The sequence below is a fragment of the Hypanus sabinus genome, chromosome 15 (genome assembly GCF_030144855.1).
Source record: "Hypanus sabinus isolate sHypSab1 chromosome 15, sHypSab1.hap1, whole genome shotgun sequence".
NCBI classification, from domain to species: domain Eukaryota; kingdom Metazoa; phylum Chordata; class Chondrichthyes; order Myliobatiformes; family Dasyatidae; genus Hypanus; species Hypanus sabinus.
In genome coordinates, this window is record NC_082720.1 from 82,302,500 (window position 1) to 82,322,023 (window position 19,524).

Below are 19,524 nucleotides of genomic sequence, written 5' to 3' on the forward strand. Positions count from 1 at the left end.
TGGATTATCTAGCAGTAAAGTGCCTTCCTTTTTACCTACCACAGCAGTTCCCTGGGGTCATTTTGGTAGCAGTTTACATTCCAGCTCAAGCCAATGTCAAGCAGGTTTCAGCTGATTTGAATAATGGGATCAACATGCACAAAACAGTGCACCCTAACGCCTTCATCATTGGTTTTGGAGATTTTAACTAGGCCAGTCTTGAAAAAATCACTAAGCAACTACCTTCAACAGATCACTTGTAATACCAGAGGAAACAATACACCAGACCATTGCCACACCACCATTAAGAATGCCTACCATGCTAATCCACACCCTCACTTCGGGAAGTCTGATCACCTAGTTGTACTTCTACTCCCTGAGTATAGGCAGAGACTGAAGACTGCAGCACCAGCAGTGAGGGCCAAGAAAATTTGGACAAGGGAAGCACAAGAGCGCCTACAGGACTGCTTTGAATTGGTGGACTGGACTGTATTCAGGGATTCATCTTTGAATCTGGATGAGTATGCTGCAGTTGTTACCGTCTTCATTAAAACCTGAGTGGGTGAGTGTGTGCCTACAAAGACTTACTGTACATTCCCAAACCAAAAGCCGTGGATGAACCTGGAGGTACGTCATCTTCTGAAGGCTACATCTGTGGCGTTCAAGTCTGGTAACCCAGGCCAGTACCACAAAACCAGGTATGATTTGCAGAGGGCTATTTCAAGGGCAAAGAGACAATTTCAAATGAGATTGGAGGAAATAACAGATGCACAGCAACTCTAGCAGGGTCTGCAAGACATTACTTCCTACAAAGTGAAACCCAGTAGTATGAATGGTAGCGATGCTTCACCATCAGATTAACTCAACGCCTTCTATGCTCACTTTGAAAGGGAGAACACAACTACAGCTGTGAAGATCCCTGCTGCACCTGATGACCCTGTGATCTCCGTCTCAGAGGCCGATGTTAGACTGTCCTTAAAGATAAGTGAACCCTCGCAAGGCAGAAGGTCCTGATGGAGTACCCACCGAGTCTCTGAAAACCTGTGCCAACCAACTAGCGGGAGTATTCAAGGACATTGTCAACCTCTCAGAAGTACCCACTTGCTTCAAAAAAGCAACAATTATACCAGTGCAAAAGAAGAATAATGTAGGCTGCCTTCATGACTATTGTCCAGTAGCACTCACATCAATTGTGATGAAATGCTTTGAGAGGTTGGTCATGACTAGACTGAATTCCTGCCTGAGCAAGGACCTGGACCCATTGCAATTTGCCTATTGCCGCAATAGGTCAATGGCTCTCCACACAGCTCTAGACCACCTGGTCACCACAAACACCTACGTCAGGATGCTATTCATTGACTCTAGCCCAGCATTTAATACTATCATTCCCATTTCCTGATTGAGATGTTGCAGAACCTGGGCCTCTGTACCACACTGCAAAAGGTTATAAATCTAGTCAGCCCCATCTTGGATACTAGCCTACAAAGTACCCAGGACATCTTTAGAGAGCAGTGTTTCAGAAAGGCAGCATCCATTATTAAGGACCTCCAGCACCCGGGACATGCCCTTTTCTCACTGTTACCATCTGGTAGGAGGTACAGAAGCACACACACAGCGATTCAGGAACAACAACTTCCCCTGTGCCATCCGATTCCTAAATGGACATTGAAGCTTTGGACACTACCTCACTTTCTTTTTTAAAATATACAGTATTTTTGTTTTTTTTTAAACTTTTTTTTAAATCTAGTCAATATATGTATACTGTAATGGACTTGTTATTATTGTTTTTATTTTATTTATTTTCTCTCTGCTAGATTATGTATTGCATTAAACTGCTGCGTTAAATTTCACGTCACATGCAGGTGATAATAAACCTGATTCTGATTCTGACACTATCTTTAATTTTAAATGTTTTAGATAATTATTTTATCTGCATTCATCTTAAATGGATTGTTTTGGTTTTCTGTATTCTCACTCTGCGTTGAGCAAATGGGGAAACTATTCACCAGAGATACACCCATTGAATTCAATAATATAGGTTCAGAAGAGTTGGAATAACTAGTTTGTTTCTTTTAATAACAGCCCCGCACAGAGAGATCCACCAGTACTGTAGGAACTCCAAAGGTATTCTTCTGTTCCCTTTCATGTAGTGCATTCATGCACCAGTTCATTGGATGATCAGCTTGGTCTCAGTTGTTTTTTGATCCTCTTCAGGTTTCACAATGAATAAATCATGTTTAGGAACTGGGATTTATTTAACAGAAATAATGCTGAATTGATTTACTAGTTCTGTGATCTGTTAGTCTAGCTTTCGGGAAGGTGGGTTTATCAGCCTTGGACCTAGGAGAAGGAAAACTCTGATTTTAAACCTGTGCTGCCTTGTGGCCATTCTCACCCATGGGAGAGGCTTTGCGAGTACACCCCGAAGAAGAAATCTGGAGCTGGGGTCCCTAAGGCAGTTTGATGTTGTTTACAACTTCACGTTGGCAGCCTCTGCGACGATACTGGTGCCAAGCTGTATTGGCGCTTGCCCTTTCCTTGAAATGTATCAGCGATGTGGAGAGGGGGGAACCTGCTGCATGGGCACAGCCAGTTTTTCAAATCTTTCCCCCTGGGCTAGCACCCTGGAGAGGTCACAGTCCACCAGAGGCGCAAACCTATGATCCCCTGGGATCACAGGCTGCCTACTAGTCTAGCTATGTGGGATTACTGCAACTCAGTAGTTTAAATCCTTCCAGACTTTGGTTTTAGGAAAAAAAAGAGAAAATTGATGTTTAGAGATCCTAATTAAAATCCCAAATGGGATACTGAGAATATAGCTGATGCCTTCTGAGGCAACCAGAGCAACTTATTTGAATTTCTTGGTAAATGTTACATTCGTAGTGATCATCTATCTGTTGTGTTCTTCCAGACTGAATATTTGTAGTTCTTGGATATCCAAGTTTCAGCCATGAATGCTAGTTCTGAAATGTAGCAGTAAACTACAGTTAGAAACAAAAATGATGGTTCATCTTTTGGACTTCCTCTATTGTTGACCCTGAATTTAGTTTGAAATCATTTATTAATTTATTTCTGGTGTTTAGAAGCTAGTTTTCCTATACAGAAGGTTCAAATGTTATCATCTAGCAATGGTATTTACAATAGAATAATGTTAAACCTTTACTATGCTAATGCTTGTCTTTTCAGATTGATGTGCACGACAGTACGTTATGAAAAGCATGATGCCAATGAAGTCTTGTTCTAGTAAGTAGTTGTAATGTCACATCTTTCAATGTGTTTGTCAGTTTTAAACTCACATTTATTTCTATGTTGCAATGTTTCTTCCTGTCCTTGCAGAAACAACCACTGGTTTTGTTGTTACAGTGCAAATAATGCTGAATTATGCAGAATTTACCAAAAAATACTAATGCTTTCAGTGCAACTGCTAGGTGCTTGGGTGAATGTTTGATCTTGAAATATCAATAGATATGTTATTTCTATTGCTATTTCAAGATGTTAAATTAACAGTAGAAGATATAGCTTCCCTCATTGCAGCACTATGAAATCTGTATTACAGTAGTTTGTGAAGTAGCCACTTAGTTCAACTGATTCCTGTCCAGTATTCAGTCACTCCTAATGTTGTGGGAAATTTGATTTTCGATTATCAACCAGGACTGATGCAGAGGAATCTTGTATCATCACACTGAGGGTTATGTTGACTGCTGATGTTTAATGTGTATTTTAAGTTTTTAAGCACGATGAGTTTTTGAATTGATGGAAGGAGAAAATTAAACATTACCCTAACTGTTGGAGAAACAAGGTCTCTTTCTAGTTGAGGGAAGTGTTCTGCATTAATACTCATTCTCATATAAACTATTTTGTCATAAGAATTACCAAGATTTTAGGAGTACAGTACATAGTAAAGTTACTATAGTAATCATAGAAATGGAGTATTGAATTCTAGGGCATGAGTGGCAGCTAGCAAAGTTAAATTTGAATGGTATCAATGATAGACAATCTAAAACTTCAAAGTTGTTGTAAAACAAAATCTTGTTTCTTAATATGTCTTTTATGGTAAGTTGTCATCCTTCTCCAGTCTGTCTCATTCCTCCCTCACGGAGTGATTTGCCCTTAATTATCCTTTGAAATGTTGTTCAGTTTAAGGAGCAGTGAAGGACAGATAGCGTTGCCAGTCTTATCCTCTAGCTTCCATTGTGACAAAGTGCTTTGAGAGGCTAGTCATAGCACACATCAACTTCAGCCTCTCAGTCAACCTTTACCCATGACCCATTGTGATTTGATCACTGCTAAAATAGGTCCATGGGGGAAATGCAATCTCCGTGGCCCTATATTGATATCTGGAACACCTGAATAACAAAGACACCTATGTCAGATTCTGATTTATTGACTATAGTTTTAGTACCGCAAACTCCTAGACTGAGAACCCTGAATCCCAAAACGACTCCTCCTGGAACTAGATCCTTGACTTTCTGCAGTCAGTGGGATAGCCAGCAATACCTCTGCCACTATTGTTATCAATACTGGTTCCCCACAAGGCTGCATCTTTAAAGCCCCTCTACACTCTATAGACTCACGACTGAATGTCCAGATTCTGTCTATAGACCAATTAGGATTTTGCCCACCATAGTGGGCAGATCTCAAACAGTTCTATATCTATGATTTAGTTCAGATTAAATTTATCTATGTCATTATTCTGTTTCTTTGACAGTCCATTTACAAATTTATCAAATCATTCTACAGATTTTCTTTTGTCCTTTAGTGTTTTGTACAATATACTTTAACCTGTTTTCTCCTTTTTATTTAGTCCTGATAGTATTGCAACCTGCTGGTATATCCTCCTTTCGGGATGTGTATTTATCAAAGAATCAATGTTTCTTCCACGTTGCAGGTAATTTATGCATTTTTCTTTGTGTAAATGACAACCATGTTTGGACTTTGACACTCAAATAATTGACTGTGAAAAGCAAGTGTATTGTGGGATGTAAGAAATATCCACTTTTATTCACTTGAACTACATTGTAGAGGGACTGTTGTTGCAATGAAATCTTAACTCTTTTTGCTAAGTTCTGTCTCAGTTCCCATTGCTCTTTATTAGTCTTTTCCTGGTGACCTTTTTCAGGTGAGTTATCTGAATTTTAAATTAATCAATAAACCAGAACTGAATTAAAGTTTTTGTGCTGGAGAAATGCAGTACATTTCTAGCAGCTGGTCTTTTTACCATTTAGTTGCATTAATAGTTGATTTATAATCTCAGTTTTAGCTGTTTGTTATTGATGCACATTCCTCGCTGCAAAGCAGCCAAGGTTTAACTTCCTTATCCAGGTGTCTTCAGTTTATGCTTTATCCCATGGTTATTTATTTGGTTAACAACTTTTTTTTTGCGGAAAGAGCCTGAAGTACAATCCAAACTATGATAACTCAAAATACATCCACTTTAATTTACCATGCACAATCCGATATTGATACGTTCGTCATGTTTAATGGCAATAATGAACTAGTTCTCACCACTGCTTGCCAGCCCTCGCCACTTCACTTACCACCTTTGTCTGGCTCTGTGTCATTCTATTTGCTATGTGTCTGGTGTTACTGTTCACCTTGCCAGTGGCTTACCGTCTTACAGTAAACAGAAAATTATGCAAATACTTAAATTAGACAGCATCTATGGAGAGAAGAACAGAGGAGATTAATATTTATTTTTCATTATAAATTAGCACATTGATGTAAATATTACTATAATGTCGGTATTTATTGCCTTGCACTAAACTGTCCCTTGAAGGCTTCAACCCTAAAAATATGAAGTCATTCACTTTGGAATGTTGAACTTGAAGACAGAATTGCAGGATTCTTAACAGTGTGGAGGAACAGAGGGATCTTGGAATACAGAACATGTCTTATGAGGATAGGTTGAGCAAGCTAGGACTATTCTCTTTAGAGCAAAGGAGAATGAGAGGTGACTTGATAAAGGTGTACAAGATCGTAAGGGGCAAAGATTGAGTGGATAGCCAGATACTTTTTCCCTGGGCAGAAAAGGCTAATATCAAGGGACTTGATTTTAAGGTGATGGGAGGTAAGTATAAGGGGGATGTCTGAGGTAAGATCTTTACACACAGTGATGGGTATGTGGAACACCCTGCCAGGGTTGGTGGTAGACACATTAGGGATATTTAAGAAACTCTTAGATGGACAAATGGATGACAGGAAAATGGAGGGCAATGTAGGAGGGAAGGGTTAGATTAGTCTTGGTGTAGGTTCAAAGCTCGGAACAACACTGGGCTGAATGGCCTCTACTGTGCTATAATGTCCTATGTTTTAAAACTTCATTTCTTTCATTTGTTAACTTATGAAACAGAAAATTATGTGTTGAGAGCCTGAAGTTTTCTTTGTTGCACCCTAAAGAGAGACAACTTGTGGAATCAGGTTTATAGTTGCTTTATAGTGTTACAGTAGCATTACAAGTGCACAGATATAAATATTAGAAGTAGAAATAATAAAAAAAAGTTACCACAATCATTACTCACTGAATGTGGAAGTCTAAACATAAGGAAGTGAACCTTATTAGAAAAAAAATAGAGAAACAACATTAAAAGTACCCCAACTTTTGTTATATTTTTATAATTAACGTAATGCAAAAATTATTAGTATCTTATTTAATAGTGGAAAAAGCTCTGGTGTATTCCTGATAGCGGAGGCAGAGATGGGCGCCGTGGTAGCAGAGCAGTTAGTTCAATGATGTTACAGCTTGGGGCTTTCTGGAGTTGAGAGTTCAATTCCAGCGCTGTCTGTAAGGAGTTTGTATGCTCTCCTCGTGAATCACATGAGTTTCCTTCAGGTGCTCTGGTTTCCTCCCAGGATCCAAAGACATACCAGTTAGTCGGTTAATTTGCCATTGTAAATTGTCCTGTGATTAGCTAGGTTGTGTGGCTCGTTGGGGCAGAAGAGTCTGTTCCAGGCTGAATCTCTAAATAAATAAAGGTGTTAAATGATCTGTTGTTGGAATAGAAGTTTTGTTTTTAATCTTTAATGATGATTGTAACAGAGTCTTCTACAACCTGATGTAATTGACCCCTTTTTGATACAGTGGATTCTGGTTAATTGGGACAGTATATTTTGGCCCAATTAAGCAGCTGCCCCAATTATGCACAGTTTCGTGGAAATAGTTAAAAAGGTATAAAACTCTGTGTTAGTTCCTAATAGTTATTAATGGAGGAATGCATCCAATGTATGCTAGGAGTCCTGATGAAGGATCTCGGTCTAAAACATTGACTGTTTACTCTTTTGATAGATGCTGCCTGGCCTGCTGAGTTCCTCCAGCATTTTGTGTCTGTTGCAAAATCAGACACCTAGTGTAGATAATGGACTGCTTTCATACATTGCTTTCAAAGATTGCTACCTCCAAATTTTAATTTTCATTGCAACAAATGATTGTCAATCCCTTCAAATTCTTAATAGTTCCTAACTTGCTGAAGTAGTGAAATTGTTTCATTTTCACTCTTGCCCATTTCTGGCATCTCCAAGCCTGAACACTTGAAATTACAGTGTTGATGAGAGTAGTTCAGCTGCTGTGTGGTAATATGTGGGCCTCAGGACTTAACACTGTTTCCATGCCATTCCTTGGGTCTGTCAGTAATTTCTCTTTTGGTTGACATAGCACTTGAATCAAGTGGTCTCTCTCATCACCTCCGTATGATGGAAGCCACTTTCTCTCATCATTAGTAGTCTATCCCAGTCCAACTACATAGATTCCATGGCCAAGAAAGCTTACCAAAACCTCTGCTTCTTCAGGAATCTAAATAAAATTGGCATTGCCCCATTGACTCTTGCCATTTTTTATTGATGAACTGTAGAAAGCATCCTATTTGGATGCATAACAGCTTGGTATGCCAACTGTTGTGCCCGTAATTGCAAGAAACTGCAGAGAGTTGAGACAAAGCTCACAGAAACCAATCTCCCCTCTGTGGACTCTGCCTATACTTATCGTAGCCTCAGTAAAGCAACCAGTAGAATCAAAGATCCCACCATTTGGGCATTCTCTTTTCTCCCCTTTTCTGCAAAGGAGAAGATACAAAAAGCCCAAAAGCATGTACTACCAAGCTCAAGAAGAGCCTCTATCCCAATAAGGTTCCTTAGTATGATAAGATTGTCTCTTGAACTCATAATCTATCTCATGATCTTTTGGGCAGAAAGTACAAAATCTTGAAAGGGTGTACCACCAGACGTAGACTGCTGTAATAAGACCATTCAATAGTTCCCTAGTACAATAAGATGGACTCTTCATCTCACAATCTACCCTGTTATGTACTTGCACTTTAATGTTTACCTGCACTGCACATTTTTTTTTAGCTGTAACACTTTATTCTGCAAAGCTATTGTTTTACCTTGTTCTATCTGAATGCATTATGTAATGAATTGATTTGTATGAACAGTGTATAAGACAAGTTTTTCCCCGTATCTTGGTACACGTGACAATATAAATCAATTCCGATTCCATCAATTTTTGGCTGAACATGCTTAAATTCATGTTACCATTGCTGAGCTTGTTACTATAGTGAGATCAGTGGGGTGAGGAGAGCTTTACAGTCAGATAAAGAGAGGGGAGACAGCAGATTTCATTACATCCATTGGGAGGTGAAGGGACAGAAGTTGGGATCTGGTCAGTCATTTAAAACATGAAGTAGGTGGTGCCAGTCCCGAACCATGCACCATCTTGTGTTTCTGTGCAGCTGCAAGACTTACCTGAACCTGCTTGATACTACCCTTCACTGACTTCCTCTCCACATGTAGTCGTGTGTGATTTGTTACTTGATCTGCCCAAGTTCCTGGAGCAGAGTAGGAAGGGGAAGTTTCACACTAGGTACCCAATATAACAGTGCCGATAACATGAATGCCTTTTTTTTAGACCTTTAATACAGGTGTCCCCAGTTTTTCAAACGTTCTCTTTACATCAACTAGCTGTTACGAAAGACCTACATTAGTTACCTGTTTCCGCTCACAGAATATGTTTTCTCTGTTACGAAGAAAGGCAGCGCGCGAAAAAGCAGCCAAGCTTCTCCCCAGAACCGCATTTAGCCACCATTGTTTAAACACGTGCCTGTGAGCATCTGTGCTTCACTGTATGTTGATTAATTTTGCAAGATGAGTTCTCAGGTACCTGAATCGGAAAAGCCTAAAAAATTTCATAAGGGTGTGACACTTAACGTAAAACTAGACAAAAACATTTCGATCGTGGTGAATGAAGTAAGGACATTGTCCGCGCATTGAATTTGCCTGCGTCCACCATTGGCACTATTTATACGCAGAGAGAAAGAATTTTGAAAACTGCTGATGTTACTGTTGGTTCTGCTCGTAGCAAAGTGGTTTCTCTTAATCGGCATCCAATAATGGATAAAATGGAAAGTCTTGCTTGAGTGGATTGATGGGTATACAAAGCGTGGTGTTCCGTTAAGTTATCTTATACTTACGGAGAAATCAGTCAGTCTTTTTAATAAGCTGAATCAGAAAGCACTGGACGATGGTGATGAAAGTGTTGCGAAAGTGGAATTTAAAGGCAGTCATAGGTGGTTTGATCGGTTTCTGAAGCGAGGGCAGCTTCAGAGTTTAAAGTTTACTGGAGAGAGTGCTTCGGCTGATACTGAAGCTGCCGAAAAGTTCCCAGCAGAACTGAAGAAAATAATTACAGAAGATGGTTATTCATATAAGCAAGTGTTCAACTGTGACGAAACTGCAATTTATTGGAAAAAATTGCCAAGCAAGACATTTATTTCGATAGAAGAAAAGCAGGCTAAGGGACACAAGGCATTGAAGGACAGGTTTACCCTAATGCCTGTGTAAGGGGGGGGGGGGGGGTTTCTTCTTTTTTCTTTGTTTCTGTGTAATCAAAAGGGCTTCTTTGTTTTGCTAACAAGCAGGAATGCTCCTTTGTTGCGAGAGAGAGTGCTGGAAACTTGTTGGTTAAAATTTACTGATAACGAGAATGGTATTCCTTTGTCAACCAAATGGAGATTAATGTTCTTTCTTCTGAGTCTGTAAGCTTTTGTTGACGGGCTTTTCGGGAGATCGGCGTGAGGGGATAGAGAGAGAGGATGCAATGCTGTAAGCTGGGCGAGGAACGGACCCCAAGCGGGGGTCCGAGGCCCGGAGGTATTCCGAGGAGGGGGGGATGAAGCTGGATGTGCTTGGTTGACCACTCGGTCCTGAGCCGTGAGTCGAGGAGTTCGGAGGGGATCGAATGATGGCCAGAAGACCTCAGTAATTGAGCTGCAACGGTTGTGCACGAAGTGGTTTGGACTTTGATCAGTTTGGCGCCTTTTCTTTATTTTTTCTCTTCATATATACTGTATCGTTATTAATCACTTAGTTATAGTAACCTTTATAAATTGTACTCATTTAATCGCTTATGGTGTACTGTCTGTTTTTGGGCGAGGCGGGGACATCACACCGCATTCACACCAGCTGATTACCCAGTTTGGCGGGGCCGAAGGCTGCTCCCCCCAGATGAGAATGAGCTGAGCGAGCCTGAGGCGACCCGGGGGGTTACACCTATTGTTAACGCCGCTGGTGATGCTGTCCTTAAACTTCTACTAGTGTACCATTCAGAAAATCGGAGGGCACTTAAAGATATTGATAATAAAACACTTCCCGTTGTGTTCTGTTCACATCCAAGTGGTTGGGATACCCAAGTGCTTTTTTCTGAGTACATGAGTGGATACGTTGGTCCCTTTGTTGAAAATTACCGTAGAGAAAATAACCTCGATATTAAGTGTCTTGTGATTGTCAATAATTGTGCAGCTCATCCACCTGGCATTACAGAGTATGGCAGTAACATTCGTGTTGCGTTCTTACCGCCGAATACGACATTGTTGCTGCAGCCGTGTTACCAAGGCCTAATAGCCACAGTTAAGGCTTACTATACGCAAAATGTGATGCGTTTTATTGTAAGTGCCACAGAGAGGGCAACTCCGAGGCATCTTTGCGAGAGATCTGGAAAAAGTACGATATAAAATTGGCAATTGGCAACATTGGCGATGCTCTCGATAGGCTAACAGTCTTGATGAGAAATGGTGTTTGGAGGAAACTATGTTCCGAAGCAGTGAACGATTTTAAAAGCTTCGGACCATTACGGCAATAGTGAGTTTGGCTAAGGAGGCTGGGTTTGTGGAAGTTGACGAAGATGATGTTAAAGAGGTTTTGGCATCCCATGACCAAGAACTGACAGATGAAGAGCTGATGCAATTGGAAGAGGAAAGGATAACAATTGAAACCGAATGCAGTAGCGAACAGCACAGATGTGAAGTCGTCCAGGAACTGAATGTGAAGCAATTGTGTGAGATTTTCGCTGCAATTGACAACGCTGCAATGACTGCAGAAAAGGATGACTTTAATTTTGAAAGGGTACTTTGGTTTAGGGTAGGTTTGCAGGATGTTTTGAGTACTTACAAAGAATTGTATGATAGAAAAATGCGCGAGGCTAAACATCAAGCATACTGTCGTTTTTCAAGCCTTCCACATCAGTCACAGCAGATGACGAACCTTGACCTTCAAAATTGAGGCAGGTAGAAGAAGGCGACAGATGATGACGAGATGACACCCCAGTCTCCTCTAACTTCCACCACCCCAACCTCCGACGACTGAGCCTAATGCACCATCATCAGTGTGCTCACTGTCTTCCCGATTCCAGTAAGTGAAACTACACTTATTTCTACTTTATATAGGCTGTGTATTTTTATGTGTTATTTGGTATGATTTCTTACTTGGTTTCATTTGGCAGCTTCATAGATTAAAGTTTACTCGAGAGTGCTGCCGAGTGTGCGTGCGCCAAATGTTTCTGCCGAGAACGCATGCCCTGAGTGTGCTGGTGAAAGCGCTTGCGTGAAAGTTTTGCTACGGTGGACAGTACTGTAATGTAATGATTGCAGAAAAGTATTTCTACTTTATATAGGCTGTGTATTTATCATAACATTCCTGCTTTTACTATATGTTACTGTTATTTTAGGTTTTATGTGTTACTTGGCATGATTTGGTAGGTTATTTTTCTGGATGTGGAACGCTCACAGATTTTTCCCATATAAATAAATGGTATTTGCTTCTTCAATTTACGACATTCCGGCTTACGAACCATTTCATTGGAACGCTCTACCTTCGAATCATGGGGGAAACCTGTATATTAATTGGTTGGAATGCATCCTAAGCACATGCTGTATCAGTGTACCTGTTATAATATGGTGACATGAGTATTTGCATCCTGAGGCCTGGATTATTGATCCAGGTACTCGCGTTTGAATGCCACTATGATATTAAAGTAAGTCAGGAATTATAAAAAGCATTATATATCAATTACAAAAACCATGAAGTGGCATAGTAGCATAGCATTTAGTGCATTTGTTTTATAGTGCCACCGATCACTATAGGGTTTTGATTCTCACTGCTGCCTGTAAGGAGTTTGTACGTTCTTCCTGTAGTTATCGGTTTGTTTTGGGTGCTGCTGTTCCTCCCATATTCAAAAGACATACGGTTAGGATTAGTGAGTTGTGAGCATGCTATTGTTACGATTCAGCAACATTGAATATAGAATTGAGACAGGTTTGTTTTATAAACAAATAAAACTTTTATTAAACACTGTTTTAAAAAAAACAGAAGTAAACAAACGACGAACTTAACCGGAAGTCAGCTGCTATATGGCAGCTCGAACAGTCCTTAAACGAGAAATATGAACACAGTTCTTAAAAGTAGTAAATGCAAAAGTCCAAATGATTTACACAGTCAATTAGGCGAGACTTTCCTAGAAGTAATGAATTTCTCGACGTCACGACATTGCTTCTGATCCCAGCCATATGCCTTGCCCGAAGGAAATAAAATGGCTTAAAGGCACTGACTTTTCCTTGGCGAAATGCTGCATCCAGCTCTTTCTGCTATCACAATGCAGGAGCTATCTCAGACGCAGGTTACTAATTCCTTGAACGAATGAGGATCAAGTAAGGTCGAACCTGGTTCGCCACCGACACCACCAACTTTTCTAGATCCTTCGGGTTTTCCAGACTTCAATAAATTCTTCACTCTCCGACTGGACTTTAACTGGCAGCGATTTTTAGAACTGCTGGCACAACGATTCTTGCAGTAGAAATTAAAACTCCACTTTTAAAACAAAACAGTGTCATAAAATCAAATACGCAGCAGAATGGAGTCACTGACGAATTAAGCCATGAACTGACCTGCGTCACAGCGAGGCATTCTCCTTTTATACCTGTTGAAACAGGCCATGACATGACCTCTCACTGGCGGGGAAATTACATCACTCCACCATCACAAGACCATTACATCATGCCCAGCAGAGCCTCAGTTACATCATGGTCATGTGACAGGCACAAGATACCCACGGGTACGTAACACTATGTGGACACCAAATGTGTAGCAACATTCCAGGACTGGTTGTTGTAACAAACTATCTGATTTGCTAATATAGTTCAGGGAAGATTTATTTGGTTTGGCCCATGACTCCAGATCCATTAACATGATTGTTACCCATTTCCTTGAATTGAGGAGCATATAGGGATGCTCAGATGAATTTGGGGATTTTCATGAAGTTCACATTGTCATGGATATTTTAAGTTAAATAAAGAAAAGTTTTCAAACTTAACGTGCCTCCAATGTGCATATTTTAGCTCTCAAGTGCAGGTAGTCAAGTGCAAAGCTTGTTTTGCCGGTACTTGCAAAATACCCAGGGTGAACCAACCAATAAGGAGAAATCATTTCAGCCAATTTATAATCTGTTGCTATATAATTTAACTATCTGGCAGCATTTAACTTTGAGGTGCAGTACCTTATCAATTACATCTAGAAAGTTGAGTAATCAAGATGCAGAACCCTGGATGACTTTCTGCCTTTATCTTCCACTGCAATCCTTGATCATTTATGGTTGTTAAGGCCACTTGGAGAGTCCCAGTATTTTTCCAGTCAGGGTTTTTTGTTCTGCACAGGACTATGCCATCAGCAAATTCTTATAAATTTTTGAATAAAAAGTTATAGGGTTCTATAGAAACCTGTTTGTAAAAGATTCTACTTGTTTCTGTATTTTCAAGTCAGATTGGGAAATAAGTGTCATCGCAATGGGAATTGTTTTCTTCAAAACTGATCACATGAAGAAGGCAGTTGGCAAACTATCATTTGGAAAATAGTAGTGTATTTTGAAGAAGTTTTGTTACTTTAAAAATGTATTTTGTTATTAGTAGGACATATTCACACTGATGTTTGGGTTCCTGGTTTTGAGTAAGGTAAGGAGAGGTTGTATAGAACCTGTCCTTCTCGTAAGAGGACAGAAGAAACATTGAAACTCAGAGAAATGTTCCAGCACTTTATTAATAAGTTATAACTTTTGTATTTGGGGAATGACTTGGGAGTTTGCAACTTGATCAGTCTGCTGTTGTATATGATAAGTGGAGGCAGAAAGTACAACTTGGAAATTTAATGAAGCAAAAAGGGATTAATTAGAACTAATTAACGCCTTACAAGTATTGACTGAATTCAGCAAAATATTTTTTCTTATTGTAAATTTGCTCATTTAAAATGCAAATTATTTAGTTTGTATTAGGCACTTGAGTGTAGGAATAAAAGCCAATTTATAATAAACCCCTATGCAGGTACTGCCCAGAAATGCAAAGATCCTATAGGAACCCACATTTCAGTGATTTAAAGCATTTCTTTGTTTCTTACGTCCTTTTGTGTACCAAATAACTCCTCTCCTATAAAGGTCTCTGAAGTTTGACTTTGTGAACTTCAGTAAATTCTTCTGTTTTTCTTTGTGACTAGACTGACTTGTAAGCTGATTGACAATAAACTGCAAATCATAAGACCATAAGATGATAAGACATAGGAACAAATTAGGCCATTCAGCCCATTGAATCTGCTCTGCCATTCCATCATGGCTGGTCCTGGATCCCACTTAACCCCATACACCTGTCTTCTTACCATTTCCTTGAATGCCCTGACCGATCAGGAAAATATCAATTTCCGCATTAAATATACTCACGGACTTGGCCTCCACCACAGTCTGTGGCAGAGCATTCCACAGATTCACTACTCTCTGGCTAAAAAAGTTCCCTCTTGCCTCTGTTCTAAAAGGTCACCACTCAATTTTGAGGCTGTGCTCTCTAGTTCTGGATACCCCTCCCCCCTCATAGGGAACATCCTCTCCACATACACCTTAAACAGTCTTTCAACATTTGGTAGCTTTTAATGAGATGTCCCCTGTATTCTTCTATATTCCTGTAAATAAAGGCCCAGTGCTGCCAAATGCTCCTCTTATGTTAACCCATTCATTCCTGGAATCATTCTTGTAAACCTCTTTTGGACTCTCTCCAATGGCAACACATCCTTTCTGAGATACGGGCCCCAAAACTGTTGACAACATTCCATGTGTGGCCTGACTAGTGTCTTAAAAAAGGTTCAGCATTATCTCCTTGCTTTTATATTCTATTCCCCTTGAAATAAATCCCAATATTGCATTTTCCATATTTACCACAGACGATTCCTATAAATTAACCTTCTGGGAGTCTTGCGCGAAGACTTCTAAGTCCTCTGCACCTCTGATGTTTGAACCTTCTCCCCATTTGGATAATAGTCTGCACTGTTGTTCCTTTCACCAAAATGCATTAGCATACATTTCCCAATTCGATCTGCCACTATTTTTTACCCGTTTTTCCAATTTGTCGAAGTCCTGTTGCAATCACAGTGCTTCCTCAGCACTATCTACCCTCTACCCGTCTTTGTATCATCTGCAAACTTTGCCACAAAGCCATCAATTCCATTATCCAAATCATTGATAAACAATGTGAAAAGTAACAGTCCTAATACTGACCCCTGAGAAACACCACTAGTCACTGGCAGCAAACCAGAAAAGGCCCCTTTTATCCCTACTCTCTGCCTCCTGCTTGTCAGCCATTCGTCTATCCATGCTAGAGTCTCTCCTGTAACACCCATAGGATTTTATCTTGTTAAGCAGCCTCATGTGTGGCAGCTTATCAGATGCCTTCCAAAAATCCAAGAAAATGACACCCACTGCCTCTCTTTTGTCCACCCTGCTCTTTATTTCCTCGAAGAACTCTTAACAGATTTGTCAGGCAAGGTATCCCTTTACAGAAACCATACTGGCTTTGACTTATTTTATCATTAGTCTCCAAGTACCCTGAAACCTCATCCTTAATAATAGATTCCAACACTTTCCCAACCACCAAAGTTAGGCTAACTGGCCTATAATTCCTTTCTTTTGCCTTCCTCCCTTCTTAAAGAGTGACATTTGTAATCTTCTCGTCCTTCAGGACCATGCCAAAATCAAGTAATTCTTGAAAGATCATGACCAATGCATTTGTTATCTCTTCAGCTACCTCTCTCAGGTTTCTGGGATGTAGTTCATCAGGTCCAGGTGACTTATGCACCTTAAGACCTTGGAGTTTGGCAAGCACTTTTTCCTTTGTAATAGCAATGGTACTCACACCTGCTGCCTCACACTCATGGACCTCTGGCACCCTGCTAGTGTTTTCCACAGTGAAGACTAATGCAAAGTACCTATTAAGTTCATCTGCCATTTCTTTGACCCCCATTACTACTTCATCACCATCGTTTTCCAGTGGTCCAATAACAACTCTTGCTTCCCTGTTGCTTTATATTGTTGGCTAGTTTGCCCTCTTATTTTCTCTTTTCCCTTCTATAGCTTTTTTTAGTTGTCTTTTGTGGATTTTAAAATCTTCCCAATCATCCAACTGCCCGCTTACTTTTGCTACCTTATATGCCCTTTCCTTGGCTTTTATGTAGTCCTTAACTTCTCTTGTCAGCCATGATTGTATATCCCTGCTGTTTGAGAACAGCTTCTGTGGGGCATATCTATCCTGTGGCTTTTGAACTCTTCCCAGAAACCAGCTGTCTCTGCTCTGCTGTCATCCCTGCCAGTATCCTCCTCCAGAACACTTGGGCAAACTCCTCTCTCATGCCTCTAATTCCCTTTTATTCCATTACAATACTGATACATATGACCTGCACTTCTCCCTCTCAAATAGCAGTATTCAATTCAATCATATTATTATCAATGACTCCTAAGGGTTCCTTTACCTTAAGCTCCCTAATAAGATTGGATTTATTACACAACACCCAATCTAAGATGGCCTTTCCTCAAGTAGACTGAAGCACACACTGCTCTAAAAAGCTACCAATTAGGCATTCAACAAATTCCCTCTCTTGCAATCCGACACCAACCTGCCTTTCCCACTTCTTCTGCATTTTGAAGTCCCCCGTTACAATTGTTTCATTATCCTTATTGCATGTCCTCTCCAGCTCCCTTTGCAATCTCAACCCCACATCTTGGCTACTATTTGGAGGCCCGTATATGATTCCCACAATTATTTTTTTACCCTTCCAGTTTTTTATCTTTACCTAGAAGGTTTCAACATTCCCTGGCTCTCCCCTCTTTCTAAATATAAAGTTCCATCTCTTACTAACACCACCGCCTATGCCTTTCTGCAGGTCTTTTTCATACAAAGTATACCCTTTGATGTTAAGCTCCCAACTATGGCCTTCTTTCAGCTACGATTCAGCAATACCCAGTCTGTAATTGCACCACAAGTTCGACCACCTTATTCCAAATGCTATGTGCATTTAAATACAGCGACTTCAGTCCTGCATTCTTCGCCCTTTTAGATTTTGCCTTTGTAACATCATGAAAGATCACAGTCATCCTGCTCATAGATTGTTTGTCTCATTTCCATCAGGGTGTAGGCTACATAGTATCCATGCCAGGACCGCCAAACTCAAATACAGTTACTTTCTCCAAGCAGTGAGGCTGGTCAACACCACCACCCAGTGACCCACCCCTCCATACCCCAACCTCCACTACTTTATCATTTCCTGTCAGTCGTCCTATGTACAGATACTCCCGTGCCCAGCATTAATTCATGGACATATAATCAATCTAGTATATATGATATGTATATATATTTATTGTGTTTTTAAAAATTCTGATTGTGTTCTTATTGCTTTTTTGTGCTGCATCAGATCCAAAGTGACAATTATTTTGTTCTCCTTTACACTTATGTACTGGAAATGACATTTTAAGCAATCTTGATAACAATTGGAGGAGTCATTGGTTTTCCTTACCCTTACATAAAAAAAAAATCTCCTTGCATAAAACTAAATGCCATTAGGTCATATTAAACAAATTGCTTCGTGATTATTTAAGCTGATTCCAGTTTGCAAATCCAGAATATTTTAAAAGCTGAATTCAAAATTTTGATTCTAGCATTTTGTGTGTATTTTTCAAAATTTGAAGTTGACTTGGTGGGATTTGAACTGGATTATTTGCCTATGTTTTAATTGTCATTTGCTAGAGAAGAGGGAGGATGGATTCTATATTAGTAAAAACATTGTGTTCTGCGTGAAAAATATTTACTGAAAATGATTACCATGCAGGGGTAATGTCTCTGGAATATTGCATTAGAGGTATCAGCTCTACAAGTTACCACAGCATTGTAGTACCATCAGAATATTTTGACTGCTTCAAATTCATTGAATTGTTTAAAAGTAAGGCAAGTTAGCATAAACCAATTTGTTTAATTGTCTGTCATTCTATTTGGTCTAATATGCAAGTGTGTGTTTGCTTAGAGATCAGTATATTTTGGAAAGTTTTGTTTTAAATTTTAAGGTAGTTTAAGAATGGCTAGACTGCATTGTTTACTTAATAATACATGGGAGAGTAGTTTAGCACTTACACACTAGAAACCATGGGAAGTTGGACAAAAATATGTATAGACGACAGATTTGATTTTTTTGGAAGAATAACTTATTGGGTTAGCTTAAAATGTTCACAGGATTGTGATATTTTTAGTGTTTATTTAATTTAAAAAATGCTTCTCTTCAAATTTAATAAATTGTATTGAGCGTTATTTCTTCCCAATAGAAAAGTTTATTTTCAGTGTAACAGTTCAGAATCATAGTAGCAATATATTATTAATACAAAAGTGCACATGTTAAAGCATCTTAAAAATGAACACCAAATTTAATGTACATAATTAATTTCAGGTCACTAGCTTTTCTTGTGTTTGTCTAAATCCAGTGCACGAGAGAGGAGAGCAGAGCAACTGCACTTGTTAATTCTGCAGTCAGTCATTGATCTGTACTACTTTCAGTATTTTTTTAAGCATCTGTTTATTTTTCTCTTGGTAATATCCCTGTGTGTGACTTACTGAATTTGGGCCATCATTTCTTGTGTTGAATTACCATTTGTTGAAAAAAGCAGGGGTTTCTACAAGACAAGGCAAAACACTTACTTGTTTGGGCAACCTAATTTCTCAAGTTTAATATTTTTTTTCATTTAATCTAGACATGGTTGGGAAAAGAGGTCAGGCCGTGGGTTGGAAGGGCGTGCCATCCTGCTTTGGAAAATTTAAATCATGGTCACAGCATATTTGTCTTCTACATTGTATTGATGAGCTGCAGCTGCCAGATAGCAGTTGAAGTCTCAAGCTGGTATGCAGGCAAAATTGTCGACTTCAGAGCAATTTAACCGTG

General features: G+C 39.6%; 1 protein-coding gene across 6 annotated transcripts in view; it reads left to right on the forward strand.

The window, feature by feature from the left end:
* The window catches only part of LOC132405637 (rap guanine nucleotide exchange factor 6-like), a 407,378-nt gene that overhangs the window by 125,140 nt on the left and 262,714 nt on the right, over positions 1-19,524 (forward strand). For all 6 annotated transcript variants that reach the window (XM_059990611.1, XM_059990602.1, XM_059990605.1 and 3 more), the window contains exons 3-4: positions 3,166-3,222; positions 4,784-4,867. In XM_059990611.1, coding sequence (XP_059846594.1) covers positions 3,166-3,222; positions 4,784-4,867 — 141 coding nt within the window. The remainder of the gene's footprint in view (positions 1-3,165; positions 3,223-4,783; positions 4,868-19,524) is intronic.